Source organism: Garra rufa, chromosome 1, assembly GCF_049309525.1.
Source record: "Garra rufa chromosome 1, GarRuf1.0, whole genome shotgun sequence".
NCBI classification, from domain to species: domain Eukaryota; kingdom Metazoa; phylum Chordata; class Actinopteri; order Cypriniformes; family Cyprinidae; genus Garra; species Garra rufa.
Window position 1 is genome coordinate 14,194,769 of NC_133361.1, and position 23,481 is coordinate 14,218,249.

The 23,481-nt window shown below is 33.5% G+C and overlaps 2 protein-coding genes across 2 annotated transcripts in view; one reads left to right on the forward strand and one right to left on the reverse strand.

The window, feature by feature from the left end:
• Positions 1-6,049: 6,049 nt before the first annotated feature.
• tedc2 (tubulin epsilon and delta complex 2) lies at positions 6,050-19,733 on the reverse strand. The gene is made up of 10 exons (XM_073836309.1): positions 19,566-19,733; positions 19,203-19,315; positions 19,069-19,130; positions 17,389-17,896; positions 16,795-16,848; positions 15,535-15,613; positions 12,135-12,255; positions 11,828-11,926; positions 9,412-9,599; positions 6,050-7,373 (listed from the first exon to the last, which is right to left on the reverse strand). The coding sequence occupies exons 2-10, from the start codon at positions 19,304-19,306 to the stop codon at positions 7,224-7,226; spliced, it is 1,365 nt and encodes a 454-aa protein (XP_073692410.1). The 5' UTR covers positions 19,307-19,315; positions 19,566-19,733; the 3' UTR covers positions 6,050-7,223.
• A 141-nt stretch (positions 19,734-19,874) lies between these two features.
• Positions 19,875-23,481, forward strand: part of cfap70 (cilia and flagella associated protein 70) — a 32,999-nt gene continuing 29,392 nt past the window's right edge. The window contains exons 1-2 of the mRNA XM_073836228.1: positions 19,875-19,943; positions 20,485-20,668. Of these exons, the coding sequence (XP_073692329.1) occupies positions 19,875-19,943; positions 20,485-20,668 (253 nt within the window). The remainder of the gene's footprint in view (positions 19,944-20,484; positions 20,669-23,481) is intronic.

Sequence of the window (23,481 nt, forward strand, 5' to 3'; positions counted from 1 at the left end):
GAGGCAACAGATGCGCTTTCATTATTTGCAAAATGACGGTCAGTCAGTCCTGAAGATCGGATTCCATCATTACATTCAACTTGGAAAGTATGAATTTCCCACATGAGGGAAAAAAGTGCAATGGAACAACATTTCAAGTCAGATGAAATTGATTTGGAGAGAACGCAGCAGAAGTGATTAAGTTTTCCAGTAACTCTAGAAAACATAATCTCATGACAATATGTAAGTATTTTGAGTTGATAAATTCATACAGCCTCATTTGTATGTTTTTATATGATCTGCTCGTGCACACAAACGTTTAAATTTAGGAGTGGACCTTCATGGTGACATTTAACCTACACAAATTGACATTTTTGTATGTTAAGAGTCAAATCATATAAATTCATACAAAATGTGCAATACCTTAAAATTGATCTGGTTGAATATATTGTATCATAAAAAATATAAAATATAATTAAAAAAATGGAATCGGATTCTGAAAAACAATACAAAAAACAAAAGAAAAAAAAAACTTAATCTGATTCTGAAAAACAATACTAAAATAAATAATAAAAATAACAAATAAAAACACACGGAATCTGATTCTTAAAAACACAAAATAATATAAAATAATAAAGTAAAATAAACACATCCGATTCTAACAAACAATACGAAAAAATTAAATAAAAATAATAAACACATGGAATCTGATCTTAAAAACAATACGAAAATAAAAAATATAATAAAATAAAAATAATAAACACATGGAATCTGTTCTTAAAAACAATACTAAAATAAATTAAAAAAAAATCACAAATAACAAATGAAAAACACATGGAATATGATTCTTACAAACAATATAAAAATAATAAAAGAAATAATAAAATAAAAATAATAAACATGGAATCTGATCTTGAAAACAATACTAAAATAATAAAATAAATAATAAAAATAAATGAAAAACATGAAATCTGATTCTTCTAAACAATATGAAAATACAAAATATAATAAAATAAAAATAATAAACACATGCAATCTGTTCTTAAAAACAATACTGAAATAATAAAATAAATAATAAATATAACAAATGAAAAACACGTGGAATCTGCTCTTAAAAACAATACTACAATAATAACATAAATAAGAAAAATAACAAATGAAAAACACATGGAATCTGATTCTTACAAACAATACGAAAATAAAAAATATATATAATAAAATAAAAATAATAAACACATGCAATCTGTTCTTTAAAAACAATACTGAAATAATAAAATAAATAATAAATAATAAATAAAACAAATGAAAAACACGTGGAATCTGATCTCAAAAACAATACTAAAATAATAAAATAAATAACAAAAATAACAAATGATAATAAACACATGGAATCTGATTCTTACAAACAATACGAAAATAACAAATTCTTCCTAACAGTACTAAAATATAATAAATAAATAAATAAATAAATAAATAAATAGAAACTGGAATGTGATTCTTATAAACAATCCAAAAATAAATAAATAAATAACGAATAATAAATAAAAAACACATGTAATCTGTTTGTTAAAAACAATACTCAAATAAAATGCAATAAAATAAACACGTGAAATCTGATACTTAATAACAATTACTTATAAAAAAAATTCTCCCTTATTCTCCCAATACCTTAAAATATTCTCATGAGATCTGGTTGAATATATTGTATCAGCAGGAGCGTCTCTGTTGCCCTTGAAGCTCAGGCTGAGCTAAATGAATTTGAACAAAAACACAACAAAAACAAGATGATGTTCTCTGGAAAATGTCAAAGTTTGAGGTCAGTTTGTTGATGTTTTGAGAACTAGTTCAGTCCCAGAATAAATATTTCCGGATAATTTACTCACCCCCATGTCATCCAAGATGTTCATGTCTTTCTGTTTTCAGTCAAAAAGAAATGAATTTTTGAGGAAAACATTCCAGGATTTTTCTCCATATGATAGACTGAAGGTCCAAACTGCAGTTTCAATGCAGCTTCAAAGGGCTCTACATGAGAATTAAGGGTCTTATCTAGCGAAACGATCGGCCATTTATATACTTTTTGACCTCAAATGCTCATCTTGTCTAGCTCTGCAGGAACTCTGTGTATTCCAGTTCAAGACAGTTAGGGTATGTCTAAAAACTCCCATGTCATTTTCTCCTCTAACTTCAAAATCGTCCTACATCGCTGGTTTACCTTTTTTTTTGTAAAGGGCATTTGATCTTCTTTGCATGTTCACTTTGTAAACACAGGGTTAGTACTTCTGCAGCGAGGTAGGATTTTGAAGTTGGAGGAGAAAATGAGATGGGAGTTTTTCAACACACCCTAACTGTCTTGAACTGGAATACACAGAGTTCACGCAGAGCTAGACAAGATGAGCATTTAAGGTTAAAAAGCATCTAAATTGTCAAATTTGTAGAAAATAACCGATCGTTTTGCTAGATAAGACCCTCCTTCCTTGGCTGGGATTGTTTAGAGCCCTTTGAAGCTGCATTTAAACTGCATTTTGGTAGTTCAAACTCAGGGGCACCATAGAAGTTTACTATATGGAGAAAAATCTTGAATTGTTTTCCTCAAAAAACATAATTTCTTATACATAAACATCTTGGATGACAAGGGTGCGAGAAAATTATCTGCACATTTTTGTTCTGGAAGTGGTAACAAGCTTCCATTTTTAACACATTGAATTAAAGGATAACTATTGCCAAAATGCAACCTGGGCTGTTTTTTTTTACTGTAAACGAGACAAAGCTATATCTTAAAGCATAATTACGACAAACGAGCCGTTTTTGAGATTGACCGTGATTTCGTTTTGTTTTCAATGGCCGGTGAATGGGAATGCTAGGGGCATAAATGTGAGCGCATCAAACTCGATATTTTTACAACACTAAGAAGGCTCGACACACCATGAAACTTTGCTCGAAGTATCGCCTGGTTCTCTACACGTGAACTCGAGCATTGAGAACATTGTTTGTGTACACAGAGTTTACTAAAAAGAAAGTTTTTGAACAACTCACTTTCACTGTTTGAGTTTCCGCTCGCGGCCGTCTTGACAGTCAAGAAGTGTCGATCTCCGAATGCGAATGAATGAACTCCATAGGACGAAATATTAGGCTTATATGAGGCTCTTTTTACAACTAGAAGGTTAATATTGTTTTTCACTTGCGACAAAACAATGAATTAGCCGTGCATTTATATGGAAATATGCTTTAGGAGCTATCCATCCTCGCAATCGGAGATCGACACTTCTTGACTGGCAAGACGGCCGCGAGCGGAAACTCAAACAGTGAAAGTGCTTCAAAACCTTTCTTTTTAGTAAACTCTGTGTACACAAACAATGTTCTCAATGCTCGAGTTCATGTGTAGAGACCCAGGCGATACTTCGAGCAAAGTTTCATGGTGTGTCGAGCCTTCTTAGTGTTGTAAAAGTATCGATTTTGATGCGCTCAAATGTATGCCCCTAGTACTCCCATTCACCGGCCATTGACCACAAAACGAAATCACGGTCAATCTCAAAAACGGCTCGTTTGTCGTAATTATACTTTAAGATATAAGTTTGTCTCGTTTACAGTTAAAAAAAAAACAGCCCAGGTTGCATTTTGGCAATAGTTATCCTTTAAATGTGAAATCTTGAAGTACGATGACAGAAACATTGGCAACATTGGGGGGATGAAAACTTTTGGAATTTAAAGATCAGGGTAAATTTAACTTATTTTGTCTTCTAGGAAACATGTAAGCATCTGCTGTAGCCTCTGAAGGGCTGTACTAAATGAAAAAAAAAAGATATTTAGGCAAAATAAGAAAAATGTACACATCCACGTTCTGTTTGAAAAGTTTTCACCCCTGTCTCTTAATGCATCGTTTTTCCTTCTTGAGCATCAGTGAGCATTTGAACCTTCTGTAAAAAGTGTATATGAGTCCCTCAGTTGTCCACAGTGTGAGAAGATGGAGCTCAAAATCACACAGTCATTGTTGGAAAGAGTACAAATACACAAAAATGATGGAAAACCAAAGAATTTGTGGGACCTGAAGGATTTTTCTGAAGAACAGCAGGCAGTTTAACTGTTCAGGACAAACAAGGGACTCATGAACAACTATCAATAAACAAAACCACAGCTGTGGTTCATTCAGGTAAGAACACAGTATTGAGAATCTTTTGAATAGAGTAATTTTTATAAATTCAACTATTAATTTCTCGTTTTATATTCCGGTAAGTACTAAATAAAAATATCATGCATTTTGTATGATCCCTCTAATTTTGGTAAAATAATGAACATGCAGATTTTGCAATGCCACAAGTTCTACAATCATATATTATTAACAACCCACAACTTTCAAAACTGTTTTATGGACTATTTGCCTACTGAAAGTTTTCTTAAGGAAAGACTTTATCAACTAAACAATCGCTATGTTGTTAAACAACAGTACAAATCCACTGAACACACTGTACTTGTATCCCTCATGGCCTAATTTACATGCCTGTCAAAATGAAATATGGTGCTACGCTGACTAAAGTCTGCACTTGGACCAACTGCGACAATCCACATAAAATCTTGTCCGGTGAACAAGGTCTGTGTTTGCATAGACGCAAATCCAAACACAGGAATTACGTCAGAAACACTTATTTCTCCACTAAAAGAATGATTTAGACACTTTAGCTGGAATAACACACATGCTTGTATGTACCACGAGGCTCAAGAGTGTTTAGATATTCATTAAACGCACTGCATTAGTGCGTTTAGTTTGTTTTTATAAACCGAGAGACAAGTCTAAATGACTTTCTGTCTCAACAGACGTCAAGCTGCAGATGCTGTCAGTAGCGGCTCTGAAAGACATTCAGGACAGCATTAAAACCCTCTGGTTGTGTTCAGGTCAAATTAACCCGGAAAAGATTTTCTTTTTCCCCAAAATACTAGTTAACGCTATCGCATTGAACTCAAACTTCCTGACTTAGAATTTGGTTTTGAATTTTTGTGATTTTTTTGTCCTTTTTTAATTTACCTAGTCACACTTGTTGTAATCCCAGTCAAAAATGACCAGACTCCAAACAATTGCTTATAAATCTCTCATTATGCTAGATTATCAACAAATATTGGATTCAATCTTTTTGTCAACTGGTTTTCTTTCATTTACGACTGGTTTTGTGTTTCTATTTGCATCTGATTAATCATAGGCCTCATTTATCTGAGAGTAGGTACCTTATTTTTTGAGTGAAAAAATCATTTTTTATGAATAATGTGCAAAATAAAAGCATTTAAAAACAAACTTCCTGATTAAACATTAAAGCACACTAGAGTGAGTGCAAAATTTGTATCATTTTTTTATCTTATATTGTGAAAATTATTCATAAAAAAGCTTTTTTCACTCAAAAAATGATGTGCTTACTTTCGTATAATTGAGGTCTATGAATAATCAGATGCAAACAGAAACACAAAAGCAGTTCTAAATGAAAGAAAACAAGTTGACAAAAAGACTGAATGCAATATTTGGTGATAATATAGCATAATGAGAGATTTATAAGCAATTTTTTGGAGTCGGGTAATTTTTGACCGGGAAAACCACGAGTGTGACTTTTTGCAATTTTGTATAAAATAAAAGCATTTAAAAGCAAACATCCTGATTAAACACTAAAGGACACTAGTGTGATAAACAGTGCACACTTTTATAATTTATCGTCTCATATTGTGAAATTTATTCATAAAAAAGCTTTTTCCACTCAAAAAATGAGTTGCTTACTTTCATATAAATGAGGCCTATGATTAATCAGATGCAAAAAGAAACACAAAACCAGTCCTAAATGAAAGCATTAAACATTAAAGCACACTAGAGTGAAAAGCAGTGCAAATTGTAACTATTTTTTTTATCTCATATTGTGAAAATGATTCATAAAAAAATGATTTTTCACTTAAAAAACAAGGTACCTACTCTCAGATAAATGAGGCCTATGATTAATCTGATGCAAACAGAAACACAAAACCAGTCCTAAATGAAAGAAACAAGTTGACAAAACGATTGAATCCAATATTTGTTGAAAATAAAGAATAATGAGCGATTTATTAGCAATTGTTTGTAGTCGGGTCATTTTTGACCGGGAACGCCACGAATGTGACTTTTTTTCAATTTTGTACAAAATAAAAGCATTTAAAAGCAAACATCCTGATTAAACATTAAAGCACACTAGAGTGAAAAGCAGTGCAAATTGTAACTGTTTTTTTTTTATCTCATATTGTAAAAATGATTCATAAAAAATAATTTTTCACTTAAAATACAAGGTACCTACTCTCAGATAAATGAGGCCTATGATTAATCAGATGCAAACAGAAACACAAAACCAGTCCTAAATGAAAGAAACAAGTTGACAAAACGATTGAATCCAATATTTGTTGAAAATAAAGAATAATGAGCGATTTATTAGCAATTGTTTGTAGTCGGGTCATTTTTGACCGGGAACGCCACGAATGTGACTTTTTTTCAATTTTGTACAAAATAAAAGCATTTAAAAGCAAACATCCTGATTAAACATTAAAGCACACTAGAGTGAAAAGCAGTGCAAATTGTAACTGTTTTTTTTTTATCTCATATTGTAAAAATGATTCATAAAAAATAATTTTTCACTTAAAATACAAGGTACCTACTCTCAGATAAATGAGGCCTATGATTAATCAGATGCAAACAGAAACACAAAACCAGTTCTAAATGAAAGAAAACAAATTGACAAAAACAAATTGAATCCAATATTTGGTGATAATCTATCATAATGAGAGATTTATAAGCAATAGTTTGGAGTCTGCTCATTTCTGACAGTGTGATCCGAACACAACCAGAGGGTTAAGAACATATCACCCTCTGCTGGCACAAACACAACACCACAGGCTTGACCAGGACACAAGCTATTCATTTTCAAAAGATGCCAGTGGTTTGGCGCATTAAGCAGGAAGAACTCATTAGAGAGCCAAATAATATACGAATGGGAGACGTCAGCTGGAAGCTTTATTCATGTTTCTTAATAACAGCTGCGCTCTCTCAGCTTGTCTCTAGTCACGTGAGCGATCAAAAGGCACTTTGTTAAACATCTGAGCCAAATCCACACACCGAACATGCAGAAACTCAAACTGTTTCTTGCATATTATGAGTTTGGAGAACGATTCTGTGTCGGTTCGCAGAAAACTTCCCTGCTGTGATTCGTGGAATTCAGTCAACTAAACCTGAAATACAGTCTTGTTTTTGCTCAATCTGACTCTGAGTCCAAAACCAGCGATGGGAACTGAACTCCTCCCTCTGCCAGGAGCGAGTACAAGCCACGGAGGACCACGGCACTGGGTTGGCCGGATCGGGTTGGACGAGAGCTCCAGGAAGACGCAAGGTTATCGGACATCGCCTAAAAAGAGAAAACACAGCAATATTTAATTACCGTTCTGCTGTCTACCTAGATAATATACAGCATATGCAAGATTACTCTAATCCATTAATGAACATTAACTGAAATATAGAAAATTAAAAATAAACTACCTGTCAAAAGTTTTAAGCATTAAGATTTTAATGCTTTTTAAAGAAGTCTCTTCTGCTCACCAAGCCTGCATTTATTTATTAAAATTCGGAAACATTTTCACTATTTAAAATAACTACTTTCTATTTGAATATATTTTAAAATGTAATTTATTCCTGTAATGCAAAGCTGAATTTTCAGCATCATTACTCCAGTCTACAGCGTCACATGATCCTTCAGAAATCATTTTAATATGCTGATTTGCTGCTCAATAGACATTTATTATTATCATCAATGTTGCAAATACTGCTTCAAAAACTATAGCAACATAAATGGATTTATTGCTATTTCATTCATTACAACTTTAATTCTATCAGCAAGTTCAGGATCCATGCAATGCATTGTTGGACAGAAACAGTTGAAGTTAAGAGTTTACATACATACATACATCTTGCAGAATCTGCAAAATGTGAATTATTTGACCAAAATTAGAGGGATCGTATAAAATGCGTGTTATTTTTTTATTTAGTACTACTGACCTGAATAAGATATTTCACATGAAATATGTTTACATATAGCCCACAAGAGAAAATAATAGTTTAATAGTTAATTTATATAAACGACCCCGTTCAAAAGTTTACACTTGATTCTTAATACTGTGTTGTTACCTGAATGATCCACAGCTGTTCTGTTTAGTAATAGTTGTTCATGAGTCCCTTGCTTGTCCTGAACAGTTAAACTGCCTGCTGTTCTTCAGAAGAATCCTTCAGGTCCCATAAATTCTTTGGTTTTTCAGCATTTTTGTGTATTTGAACCCCTTCCAACAATGACTGTATGATATTGAGATGCATCTTTTCACACTGAGGACAACTGAGGGACTCATATGCAACTATTACAGAAGGTTCAAACACTCACTGATGCTCCAGAAGAAAAAAAAAAAAAAAAAAAAAAAAACATGCAGAGCCGGGGGGTGTAAACTTTTGTACAGAATGGAGATGTGTACATTTTTCTTATTTTGCCTAAATATCACATTTTTTTCCATTTAGTACTGCCCTTCAGAAGCTACAGAAGATGTATGCTAGAAGACAAAATAATTTTAATTTACCCTGTACTCCAAATTCAAAAGTTTTCACCCCCTGGCTCTTAATGCATTGTTTTTCCTTCTGGAGCATCAGTGAGCGTTTGAGCCTTCTGTTATAGTTGCACTTGAGTCTCTCAGTTGTGAGAAGATGGATCTCGAAATTAAGGATGTCCCGATCCGATCACGTGATCAGAAATCGGGCCCGATCACGTGGTTTCAGACTCGATCGGAATCGGACTTTACCTCCCGATCAGGACTCGGATATATATGTATATATATTCTCATAAATTTTTAACACATAAGACATAAGACATAACACATCTAAATTTTAAGTTGAGGTGCTATTTGTTTTTATATTTACTGTTGCTCTAATGTCCAGAAGTAAAGAATTTATGTAATTTATTACTTGATTGTTCAAGCTACCTCACAGAAGTGCTCTGTTTGTTAACAGAGTTGTTGAATGTTAAAATAAGGTGAATTAAATTAAAAAAAAGAATAAAGAAGAGCAAAGAAACAGATCCAGGATGTTCCTTATTTTTTATGTATTATAGAAGTATCGGATTGGGACTCGGTATCGGCAGATACTCGAAATCAAATGACTCGGACTCGGACTCGAGGGCAAAAAAACCTGATCAGGACATCCCAACTCAGATCATACAGCCATTCTTGGAAAGGGTTCAAATACAGAAAAATGCTGGAAAATCAAAAAAACTGTCTGAACAGTCTTTGTGCCAATGGCGTGTCTATGATGCTGTCTAGCTAGTCGACTCAGTAGGAGCTGATGAAAATGAAACATGCAGAAATAAAACGAATTCTTGAATATAAGACATGAAAAAAGGTCTTTTAAACCTGTTGAAGACGAACGGCCTGCTGAAGTTGTTCTACCCTGAGCCTTCGGCTTTCCAGCTCTCTCAGTTCAGCCTCACTGCTGTACGACAGGATGGGCGGCAGGCAGGAACGGGCCGGGTCACCCCATTCACCTCTTCTCCGGACGGGACACAAAGCTCCAGAGATCCTCATATCCCACCTCTCCCAGTCTGAGAAACACAGGGTAGTTTTGCATTAGAACTACTTCCATTTTATCAACCTGTATGATAAAGCTGTATGAAAAAAAACCTACAAGTCAAAAGTTTTTGAACAGTAAGATTTATAATGTTTTTAAAGCAGTCTCACAAAGCCTGCATTTATGTGAGCCAAAGTACAGCAAAAGCAGTACAATTTTGAACTATTTTTAATATTTAAAATAACTGCTTTCCATATGAATATATTTTAAAAAGTAGTTTATTCATGTGATTTTAAAGCTGAATTTTTATCATCATTAATCCAGTCACATGATCCTTCAAAAATCATTCTAATGTTCTGATTTGCTACTCAACATTTCCTATTATTACTATTATTATTATTATGTTGAAAACAGCTGAACAGATTTTTTTTTTCAGGTTTGTTTGATAAATAGAAAGTTAAGAAGAACAGCATTCATCTGAAATAGAAACTTTTTGTAACATTATAAATTTAAAGCATCCTTGCTAAATAAAAGCATTCATTTCTAAAATGCTCCCCCCCCATTTTTTTTTAAATAAATTATACTGACTCCAAACTTTTAAATGCTATGTGTATAATATTACAAAATTTGATTTCAGATCAGTGTTGATCTTTGGATCTTTATATTCATCCAAGAATCCTGAAAAAATGTACTTAACTGTTTAAAATATTGATGATATGGAAACTCTCATATATTGATCCCTGTGTTTCAGGGGATTTCTATGGGATTGTGGAGGATGAAGTTTCAAAATGATGAACCATATGTAAGGATTTTACCCTTCAGATCCTAAGGGAACACTTCAAACTACATTAGAAAAAAATATAACCGCTAACAGCTCAGAGAAAGTGATGGGAATTTTATCTTCGTGGATAATTGGACGGTGTGTCCACTTGTAGAGATAGTGAATGAATGTGTGAATCTGGGCTCAGAGAAGACACAACTGGACATGTTTAATGGAGGGTGAAGAGATTACAGGCTACCAACACCACATTAGACCCAAAATAGCCTGAAGATGAAGGGTGTGATGTGTGTTACTGCGGTAGACTGAACCAGAGTTTGTGATCACTATAAAAGGATGTGAACATACAGCATAAACTAGACCTGGGCTAGTTGTGTTTTTTTCTAGAACTGGTTTTGTATGTTGGTTTTAAGCATAAAAGGTTCCCTCCGGTTGTGTTCAGATTCCTGTCACACTTGTGGTGTTCCCGGTCAAAAATGACCAAACATGGGGCCTATGATTAATCAGATGCAAATAGAAACACAAAACCAGTCCTAAATGAAAGAAAACAAGTTGTTCAAAAGAATGAAACCAATATTTGGTAATAATATAGCATAATTAGAGACGTATAAACAATTGTTTGGAGTCCGGTCATTTTTGACCGGAAACAAAACAAATGTGCCTTTTTGCAATTTTTTTTTGCAAAATAAAAACATTTAAAAGCAAACTTCCCCATTAAACATTAAAGCACACTAGTGTAATAAACAGCACAAAATTTGATCATTTTTTGTTTAATATTGTGAAAATTATTCATTAAAAAATATTTTTTCACTCAAAAACGGAGTTCCTACTCTCTTCTCTTGACAATATTTTTGTCAACTTGTTTTCTTTTATTCAGGATTGGTTTTGTCTTCCTATTTGCATCAGGTTAATTTTCATTTTTTTTTTTTTTTTAATCTCACATTGTAAAAAAATTATAAATTTTTTTATTCACTTAAAAAATTAGGTGCCTACCTTCAGATAAATCAGGCCTATGATTAATCAGATGCAAATAGAAACACAAATCCAGTCCTAAATGAAAGAAAACAAGTTGACAAAAAGAATGAATCCAATATTTGATGATAATATAGCGTAATGAGAGATCTATAAGCAAATGTTTGGAGTCGGGTCATTTTTGACCGGAAACACCACAAGTGTGACTTTTTGCAATTTTGTGCTAAATAAAACATTTAAAAGCAAACTTCCTGATTAAACATTAAAGCACACTAGTGTGAAAAACGGTGCAAAATTTGAAAACTCCAAAAAAATATGTATACACTGTATGAACTAAGTCAAGAAGTTTAAGTCTAATGCGATAACGTTAACTAGTATTTTTGGGAAAAAGAAAATCTTTTTTCAAAAGAATTCAAAAGATCTCTTGGAGTTGTAAATAACATGTCAAGCAACAAACTCTGACCGGAAAATGACGTCAAACTGTTTGCGCAAATAGAGAGATTCTCAAGTACCTTTCTTCCAAAGATCAGCACACACAACAAGCTCTTGCGTCATCTTCTCCAAACCCTCCAGCATCCGCAAGGACTCATACTCTCTCTCGTGCAAGGTCCCTGTGACACACAGACACACAATCTCTTGATCTCAATCTACTCTAAATGAGCTTCCCGGATGTGAAACATCATGATGAATAAAGGCCAGATGACAGTGTTATCCTTGGACGGTTCCTTTTTGTCCAGCTGCTCATTTCTCAGCCCCCTACTTCCACCCACACACTTCTGTCCTCCCACAGCCCCCTATCATTCTGCCCAAGGCGAGTACCTGAATCTAAGTCCATGTGGGCCTTGTGGAAGCAGGGTGCCAGGTCAAGACAACGTTGTGTAAGTATGTCCAGTTCTGTTGTGATATCAGCAGGAGATACAGACGGCCATTCGGACTGGAACTGATACAGGAGTGGGTCAAGAACAACAAAATACTAAAAGATGTTGGTCAGGCATTATATTTAACCCTTGTGCGACCTTATGGACATTTTTGTCCATTTCAGTTTTGTTTTTTGTTTTAAGTGTGTCTGTGTTAATGCCAACTGCATAAACCTTGGCTCAGGTGTGTATTTTTATTGAAATTTTAATATTTCACCCTCATTTCCTTCAAAAAATCTATTTTACCCTCTGTACAAAAAATTCAAGACCTTAAGGACATAAATGTCCACATTGAAACCCATTAAAACTGCTATTTTTTTTAACCCAGGGCCATTTTACTATAAAATGATGCAATATTTGCTAATAGGCATTCATTCTATCAGCAAGGCTTCAAATTTTAATTTTTTACCATTTTTTACTAGATTGTGCCATTTTTTCAAATATGGCATATAAAAGAAACACTCACTTTTTTGTGTTTTTTGCTTATGCATAAGCATAAGAAGTTCAGAAGCCCCTAAACACATAGTTTTTGTTTTCACCACAAGAAAATGCTGATTGTTTAGTCTGGTCCAGCCCACAGCCCAGACAGGTGTTGCAAAGTAAAACCCATACATATTTGGTGCTTGAGGGCTTGGTCATTTCATTGCTTGGAAGATGAAGAGACGTTACTCAGCAGAGGAAGCTCTGGAGCTGGTGTTGCCTACTGACAGTCAGCATTATGTAAAGAAACCAGCTTTTAAAGCATTACAATTCTGAAAATGAATGAATGTTTGGTAATTATGAATAGAAGAGATGCTGATAAAAAAACAACAGTCAGTGAAAGTGGAAAAAAATATTAATATATAACATTTCTATGACAGTTTTTTGACATGGCCTTTTTTTGTCCATTATGGCTACTTATCGAAGTGTTAGTTTTTTTAAAAAATCTGACACTACATAAAAAATATAAATGCCTCAAAATCAATGTTGTTGTTCACCCAAGAAGCTAATAAGCAAAGAAAAAAAATTCTGCTTATCATTTAGTATATGGAAATTAACTACTATTTTTAATTTTTTCATAAAAAAACACTGTGGCATTATGTAAACAAACCAGCATTTAAAGAGTTAAATGAAAATTAATGAATGTTTGGTATCTATGAATAGAACAGATGCTGGTTAAAAAAATCGCCATCAGTGAAAGTGGAAAAACTATTAATAAATCATATTTTTATGACAGTTTTTGGACGTGGACATTTTTGTCCATTTTGCACCTGTGTAACTTTTTTTTTTGAACGCACAAGGGTTAAAGAAACAGTTCACCTGGAAATGAAAACATACTTACTTTCAGGCCATCCGAGATGTAGAGGAGTTTGTTTCTTCAATAGAACAGATCTGGAGATCACTTGCACACCAATGGATATTCTGCAGTGAATGGGTGCCATCAGAATGAGAGAATGAAAACATCACAATAATCACAAGCAATCCACACCACTCCAATCCATCAATTAACATGAATTACATTCATCATTAAAGGAGCAGTTCGCTTTCAGTACAAAATTGACAGATAATGTACTCACCCCCTTGTCATCCAAGATATTCATGTCTTTCTTTCTTCAGTCGTAAGGAAATTGTTTTTTGAGGAAAACATTTCAGGATTTCTCTTCATATAATGGACTTCTATGGTGCCCCCGAGTCTGAACTTCCAAAATGCAGTTTAAATGCAGCTTCAAAGGGCTCTAAATGATCCCAGCTGTGGAAGAAGGGTCTTATCTAGCAAAACGATCGGTTATTTTCTAAAAACATTTACAATTTATATACTTTTTAATCTCTACACAGAGTACACACATAGCTAGATGAGACAAGCATTTGAGGTTAAAAAGTATATACATTATATTTCTTTTTAGAAAATAACCAATCGTTTTGCTAGATAAGACGCTTCTTTCCATGGCTGTGATCATTTAGAGCCCTTTGAAGCTGCATTTTGGAAGTTCAAACTCGGGGGCACCATAGAAGTCCATTATATGGAAAGAAATCCTGAAATGTTTTCCTCAAAAAACATAATTTCCTTACGACTGAAGAAATAAAGATGTGAACATCTTGGATGACAAGGGAGTGAGTACATTATCAGTAAATTTTTGTTCTGAAAGTGATCATAATAATGCTTAAGTTTAAAAAAATCTTAATTAATAATGGATTTGATTGTTATAAACATGCAGCTTCTCTCTTTACATTGATGTACTGGCCTGCTTGTGGATTATGTGATGTTTTTATCAGCTATTTGGATTCTCATTCTGATGGCACTCATTCACTGCAGAGGTGATGTAATGATAAAATCTTCAAATCTGTTCTGATGAACAGAATCAAACTTATCTACATCTTGGAGTACATTTTCAGCAAATTGTCATTTTAAGGTGAGACACTGCAGGTGAATAGGGTAAAAAAAATTAACTAATGGTTATCACCTTGCTTACCCAGTTGATTGATTACATTGATAATTGCAAACATTTTTTGTATTACAAGTTTTCTAAAATGTTACGTTTCAATATGCAAATGAGCCATTATTTAATGAAATATGCTCTCATTTGCATACATTTCTAGTACAAAAATCTAAAAACTGGATAAAGTTCTATTCTTGTTGAATTTTTTTTGACATATTAGAGTCAAATGTTACAGAGATGATTTTGAGTATCTCATTTTGTCACTTCATAATTCAGATTTTTTTTTTTTTTTTTTTGCATTTTGGAGGAATAAAATGTTGTTTAAAATCAAGCTAATTATATATGAACGAATCCCTCTGTAAAAACCTTCAGGATATAGACAGGAATAAAAATGTTAAGTTTGGTGTGAAGATGAAGTGCAGATTTATGGCTCAGTATAGGAGAAAAACTCATTTTGAGAAAACAGCCTTTAAAAATATGCATTGTAATTGAAATCTATTGATACAAATAGATAAAAGAAACACTTAACAGTGTCTTTGGGTTTTTTCTTTTCACTAGTCTGAACAAACACTTCATAAAAAAACTAAAATTATATAAAATGAACCAAAACAAAAAAGGGAAACTAAAACATGGTAGTACTGTAATTTAGGATGAAATTACTTTCAAGACAGTATGAATGATTTTTATGTTTTTTTCTGCATTTCTACAATGATGAGGCCTGTTGAACAAAATAAATAGCAAGCGGATTTAGTGTGCAGTTTAGACCTAGATCAGGGTTAAAACCACAGGACAAATGACAATTAAATGGAAACATTGATCATGTGTTAGGTGATACTGATGAAACGCAACATGACAGAAGTGACAGGATTGATCCGAAAAGGATACAGTTGCTCGCAGTCTCTCTGTAAATTGAGTTCTCTCTGGTACTGCCTTTGATTGATGGGTTAATACTTTCTTCCACAATCTGAAAGAAAATTGCATTGTTTTCTCACAATAATAATTGCAATTTAATATTCTGCATATATTCATATTAGATATTTAAAAATATCAAAATCTCACAATACAATATCTTAATATGAAGTGCACGATACAATATTTATTGCGATATTTAAAAAAAACAAAACTAAGACATGGGGGAAAAATATTTTGTACATTTTAAAGTTAAATTACTCTAATCCACATTGAGAGTTCAATTAAGAGCTCCAACCCATGATCTTAAGAAAAAAAAGAAAAAGTCAGTGACAAAAGTCAGCACATGCAATAAACGAGTCCACTGCATTCATTCACAGTGAACTGAGCCGTTCTGAGGCGTGGAAAACACCGGATCACGAGCTGATCGCCTGAATGAGGTGCGCGCTTTGCTTTGAATCGCACAGCAAAAACAGACTTGATGAAGGGATTATTGTTAAGCCATTTGTGCTTCAGTTAATAGTTTGTTTGACAGATACTGTGTCAGAGCATAATGGCCCAAAACACAACTTTAAAGATCTTTTATGTTAGAGTAAGATGTTTAAAATTATTTTACAAAATACACTTTTGCCCAGAAGATCTATCGTTTCATATCGTCATGTGACCACAATGATATCTAAACAGTTTTGGTATTGCGATACAATGATATTGATAATGCGGTCACATCTCTAATTCATATATTATAATTCCAAGAAATATTCTGTGTATAATGCAAGTAAAACTCTACTAACATATTTTAAAAGCAAAAATCAAGAAGCACCTACATACAAGTCTTCCTTAAAAATGTGTGTATTTTACTTATTTTGCTTTTTAAATCATAATTTGACCCTAGAAATAATGTTTTAGACAGTTAAATCATCTATATGTTCAGATTTTTCTCAGTTAAACAGTTTGCTCATTCTTGTGCAGACTGTGTATTATTTACATGCTTGACATCTTCTTAACAAGACTAAAAATATGATGTATAAGTTGAGCAAATTATTTTTATTAAACTAGTTTCATGTTCAAATGTATGTATTGTGACTTTGATTTCTTTGTTGCCTGTACTGCCTTATTGTGGCATGATTTTAAAGTACAAATTATTTTCTAATTAATTATTATGCCTCAAGTGTTTAGCTTTTAGTGCACCTAAAACATTCCTTTCATTTTTAATGACAATTTGAGACTCAGACTGACCGGTTCTGTTTTGTTCTCTGTGCCCGCCAAGCTGGCAGCAAAGGAGATGGTATCCTACGACAACAAAAACATAAAGCAAAAAAAGCTACATTTAATGGAAAATAATATATACAACAACATTTTGGGGTGGATAGAAAAAAAAAACTAATGTTCACAAAGGCTGCATTCATTTAATCAATAATAAGTGAAAACAGTAATATTGTAAAATACTATTATAATTTAAAATTGTCCACTTGAAAGTCCTTTAAAATGTAATTCATTCCTGTGATGTAAAGTAAAATTTTTAGCATTGTTACTCCAGTCTTCAGTGTAACATGATCTTTTAGAAATCACTGTAATATGCTGGTTTGCTTAATATTTTCGTGGAAACCGTGATCCATTTTCATTCAGGTTTCTTTGATGAATAGAAAGTTCAAATTTAAATCTGAATGTCTTCACTGTCACTTTTTATCAATTTAAAGCATTCTTGCTGAAGACAAGTATTGATAACTTCTTAAAAAAATCTTACTGACCCCAAATGTCTGAATAATAGATTATAAAAAATGTATCTAATATTTGCACACAACAAAGATGAACATCTTATCATATACAAACCATTGTTCCTGAGACTGCGTACTTCCTGTTGCGACTTTCCCATCTTTACCAGATGCAGACACTTCTCGGCAGGAGACTGATGGGGAATTATCTTCAGATGACTCGTTGGTTTTTGTGGCTTTGACGCACATCTTCTGCTGGGATCCTGTGGAAGAGATCTTTACTGGAGCGCTCTTTGGGACTGACGGCCTTCCTTTGAACACCGGATGAGCAGTCGGTCCTTTCCGGACCAGAACCGGCCGCGTCCAGGGAGCCCCATGAGCCGTATTTCCTCCGGCCCGTTTGTGATGATTGGGTTTTTTGCACGTCTCAGAGGGAGGGACAGATTTCACCAGTTTTCTTTTATCTTCCTCTTTAACAGTAGAATTAATGGGTGTTTTATTTTTGTTCTCATTAGGGTGTTTACTATCAGAGTTTTTATGAACCTCAGATGTGCTGCGGATTTTCAGTGCTTTTTTTAAAGCCTGCTCCAACAATTCAATTTCTTGTTTTTCTTCAGGTGGAATATCTGTTTTAGAAAGCAAAAAGAAAGATATATTGTGTTACAGTATACAGGTATAATCAAATGGGTAAATACACCTTGCAGAATTTGCAAAATGTTATTTTTTGACCAAATATAATAATAATAGTTGAATTTGTAAAATTTTCCCCCCGTTCAAAAGTTTACATATACTTGATTCTTAATACTGTGTTGCTATCTGAATGATCCACAGCTGTTTTTTTTTTTTTTGTCTGTGTACTGATAGTTGTGCATGAGTCCTTTATTTGTCCTGAACAGTTGAACTGCCTGCTGTTGTTCAGAAAAAGTCCTTCAGGTCTCATAAATTCTTTGGTTTTTCACCATTTTTGTGTATTTGAACCCTTTCCAACAATTACTGTATGATTTTGAGATCTATCTTTTCACACGGAGGACAACTGAAGGACTCATATGCAACTATTACAGAAGTTTCAAACACTCACTGATGCTTCGGAAGGAAACACAATGCAGGGACAATGAAAACATTTGAACAGAATTATTTTATTTAGTACCGCCCTTCAGAAGCTACAGAAGATGCTTACATGTTTCCTAGAGGACAAACTTAAGTTAAATGCATCCTGATCTTTAAATTCAAAAAGTTTTCACCCCCGGATCTTAATGCATTGTTTTTCCTTCTGAAGCATCAGTGAGCTTTTGGACTTTCTGTAATAGTTGCATATGAGTCCCTCAGTTGTCCTCAGTGTGAAAAGATGGATCTCAAAATCATACAGTCATTGTTGGAAAGGGTTCAAATACACAAAAATGCTGGAAAACCAAAGAATTTGTGGGATTTCAAGGATTTTTCTGAAGAACAGCAGGCAGTTGAACTGTTCTGGACAAACTAGGAACAACAACAAAAAACATTCAGGTAGCAACACAGTAAGATTTAAGCATATGTAAACTTTCGAACAGGGTTGTTTTATAAATTCAACTACTATTTTCTCTTGTGGACTATATGTAAATATCTAAATATGTAAAATATCTTACACAGGTCAGTACTAAATAAAAAATAACATGCATTTTGCACAATCCCTCTTGTTTTGGTAAAATAATTAACATGATTTTGCAGAATCTGCATGGTGTATGTAAACTTTTGACCTCAACTGTATATGACAGTGAATTACAGGACAAATAAAGATACAAAAGAACAATTTTCCTCTAACCATCTTCAGTATTGATGGCTGCTGCAGCTTTCAGCTCACTGGTTTCTGTCACGCGTGTTCTCCTGCAAAAATATGCCATTAATCATTTTCTAAATGAACACAAGAAAGCTAAAGAACCATTTAGATCATCTTACATTGAGCGTAAAATCTCCTTGCACTGTCTGATGTTTGCAGTAAGCCTTGATTCTTCAGCTTTGCACATCTTGACAGCTTCATCAACAGCATGAAGAAGAGACATGCTCAATATCTGAGGAAAATAGACAATAAACAAGATTTCAGGTTAAAATGTATATGCAAAAAATAGATGCTATATCTGTATTTTCAGCTTATTAACCACCTTTTAGCTTATTTGTAACGATATTTTTTTCAAATAACGTTAGTGTTGAAGCACATGATACTAAGTACAGTTAGAAAAAAGTTTATACCACTAAAAAGTAAGTTACTACAAAGTTTATACATTTATGAACATTCAAGACTCTTATCATGATTCAAGTTACCCGCTTAGAAGCGCACGTTAGCGTCTAAAACACCGCTTTCACTTTCTTTTATCCATCCTTTATGTGTCTCCAGCTCATTGAGCGATTTAAATGAAACGAATGTAACTCAGACTGTCAAAATAAAGTCTGACAAACGGAAAATTTAGCATCAAACTTCCGTGCAATCCATGTCCACACCACAGCTCGGCTTGTCACAACGTCAACTCACGTATCGCGAGATTTACAGGACGCGTCGTTTCTATGGAAACAAGTGAGAGCTGAGCAACAAAGTTGTTTAGCGTTGAGGAGAAACTCATTTAGTTTTTCAGCATGGAGAACCACAGAGAGTTTGGGAGAGCTGTCCCAGTACAGATCACTGTTCTGTCGGGAAATCATTTGGTAAGAAGTTGTTAAAATTGTTAGAAATGTTACAATCATTCAGATAAAAGCGATTAACATTATTCTATCGAATAATGGTAAGCATAACCGGGGCTAGTTGTCACACGAGGAACGGCTGTAGAGTTTTAAATTCTTGCTTTTGCTAGCTATATGTTTTAAAACAGTTCAAAACGGTCTTGAATTTGATAATAAAGTGGCTTCAAAAAATAATATTCACTGGAGTAAACCATGTGACAACTAGCCCCGGTCCCCTCTAACGTACTGTGGCAGTAAAACTGTGACAATAAAATATAATATTAATAATAAAACGAAATTGCCATTAGCCACCTCTGACTTCAAAATAATTAAGTGTAGAAATATACAAAACAAAGTAGGTATTCTATTAATAACAATAAAAAAGCTTTTTGCACTTTCAATGTGAATATTAATTTAGTATGATATTACAGTAGTAAGAATAGCTGTAGTAGTGTGGCATTTTGCCACTACAAAGATGAAATCTATTGTTTAAATACATTCTTACACTCATTTGTGATTATTTTAGAGGGGCAGTAGGACTGATTCTTGTCTCAGTTTTGTTCGGGTGGAGTTTAATGGATGTGTGCTGGGAGACTCGCAAAAACTGGACACTCCTGTGGACAAAGATGTGGTTTACAACTTCACCTGTAGCTTTGAATGCTCAGAAGTAGCACATACACTGGATGATGTGGCACACAAACCTGTTATACGTGAGTATTGAACATTCACACATTTTTATTTATTGTTTTAGTTATTTTGATGCTAGATGCTCAAAGCTTGATACATTTACTTGAGAGGCTAAATGACTTTTTTCTGAAAAAAAGTATCAAAATGAAGTGCGCTTGCGAGTTAAAACATGAAAAAAATGTAAAAAAAAAAAAAAAAAAAAACCTTAACCCCTTAACTGTTACCCAATCCATTTTGCAATAAAATCCTAATCTAATCATGAATAACTATATATTGTTGCAAAAGTCTAAGGCTCCTAAATAGATATTTTACCTTTTTTTTTTTTTTTTTTACAAATTATGTAGGAAAAATAATAGATTAATTTATGACAAGAGTGCATCTACTACAAATCTACTTCATAACAGGAGTTCTGACCTTTGTCTCAAACAGACTTTCTTGTTGCCTTTTTCCCTATTACACTTAAAAAAAATCATAAGAAATGATATATCATTTGATATCATTTTTTGAAAGCCATTTTAAAATCAGACATTGCATTAATATGAAAAATGGTCATCAAAATCATATTACAAAATGTTTTCATTCATGAATTATAAAAATGTAAGTTTGAATTCTTCATTTTCACATCTCGGTTCAAAAAGTGGAGTGACAATTAAGGGGTTAAGATGAAGAAAGTTTTTATTTTATATAAGATAAATATTTTATGAAATATTTTTAAGTATAAAATTGTTATAAATTCAAAGTCAAGTGTTTAAATAATTTTGTAGTTGATATCACAAAAGTGAAGATCCTGTGACATTTTATGTCATACCAAAAAAAAAAAAAAACATCAGGTGGCACCCAAACGTCACTGAAAAATTTTAAAGTGATAGTTCACCGAAAAATAAAAATTCTACCATTAATTACTCATCATTCATCTTTAGAACACAAAGATATTTTTGATGAAATCTGAGAGCTTTCTGACCCTGCATAGACAGCAATGCAACTAAATTGTTCCCAGGCATCTCAAAAACATAGTAAGGACATTGTTAAAATAGTCAAACGTAGTTCAAACGTAATTATATGAAGCTACTAGAATACTATTTGTTCACAAAGAAATAACAATTTATTCAATATTTCAGTTGCTGTCTATGCAGGGTCAAAAAGCTGTTGGATTTCATTAAAAATATCTTCATTTGTGTTACAGGTTTGAAATGACATGAGGGCGAGTAATTAATGACAGAATTTAAATTTTTAGGTGAACTATCTCTTTATTGCATTTTCCTGTCACAATACATTTCTGTCACACTTTTAATACTTTTCATCTCCCTGAAAACTTCTTAAAAGTCATTTTGTTTCTTAAACAAATGTATCTTGATTTTAACCATTTTTAAACACTTGTAATGGAAAATACGACAAAAAAAAAAAAAAAACATTACAGTTGAGGTCAAAAGTTTACAGCCCCCTTTAGGAATATGCAAAATGTTAATTGTTTTACCAAAAATAAGATGGATCATACAAAATGTGTGTTATTGTTTATTTAGTACTGACTTGAATAAGATATTTCACATGAAAGATGTTTACATATAGCCCATGAGAGAAAATAATAGTTGAATTTATAATTCAAAAGTTTTCATCCCCTTGATTCTTAATGCTGTGTTGTTACCTGAATGATCCACAGCTGGTTTTTTTTTAATAGTGATAGTTGTTCATGAGTCCCTAGTTTGTCCAGAACAGTTAAAATGCCTGCTGTTCTTCATAAAAATCCTTCAGGTCCCACAAATTCTTTGGATTCAGCATTTTTGTGTACCGGTATTTGAACCCTTTCCAACAATGACTGTATGATTTTGAGATCCATCTTTTCACACTGAGGACAACTGAGGGACTCATATGCAACTATTACAGAAGGTTCAAATACTCACTGATGCTTCAGAAGGAAAAAAAACATGCATTAAGAGCCAAAGGTGAAAACTTTTGAACCTAATGGGAATGTGTATATTTTTTTCATTTAGTAATGCCTTTCAGATGCCCTTCATTCAAGTAACATATGCATATGCATATTACAGAAGAATATTACAGAAGTTTCAAATGCTCACTGATGCTTCAAAAATGAAACACAATTAGGGATGGGTACTGAAACCCGGTACTTTATCGGTCCCGGTGCCAAATTATAAAAGACCGAAGTATCGATAAGCTCTGACTATTTATTATTGCTAAATAAACACATAGCATATTTTACCTCACCAGCCTTTTGTAATTTGCGATAATATTCGTTATTCGCCTGCACTGCCGTTATTTGCTATCTCACACACGAAATGTAGGCTAGTCTGATCCGCAGTACACAGAGCTCGCGCGCACAACACGAGTGAGCTCGCGCTTATGGACTGACAATGGCGGAGAGCGCCGAACGATCTAAAGCAAGGGTCACCAAACTTGATCCTGGAGGGCCGGTGCCCTGCAGAGTTTAGCTCCAACTTGCCTCAACACAACAGCCTGGAAGTTTCAAGTATACCTATTAAGACCTTGATTAGCTGGTTCAGGTGTGTTTAATTAGGGTTGGAGCTACTCTGTAGGGACACCGGCCCTCCAGGACCGAGTGTGGTGACCCCTGATCTAAAGTATGGTTACACTTCACTCGTGTGAACACGGACAATGCTCGTTGCATCAAGTGCAACAAGATTTTCGCTTGTAAAGGCGGAAAACACAAGCAATTCATCAAAACATCTAGCCAAAGTGCATTATGTGCAGAAATGCAAAGTTTTCGACTGCCTAGCTTCTACTTCATCCTCCGTCTCCTCAGGTAAAGTTATGCATGCTATGTTAAAATAACGACATAAACATCACATAAGGTCTCTCTAAA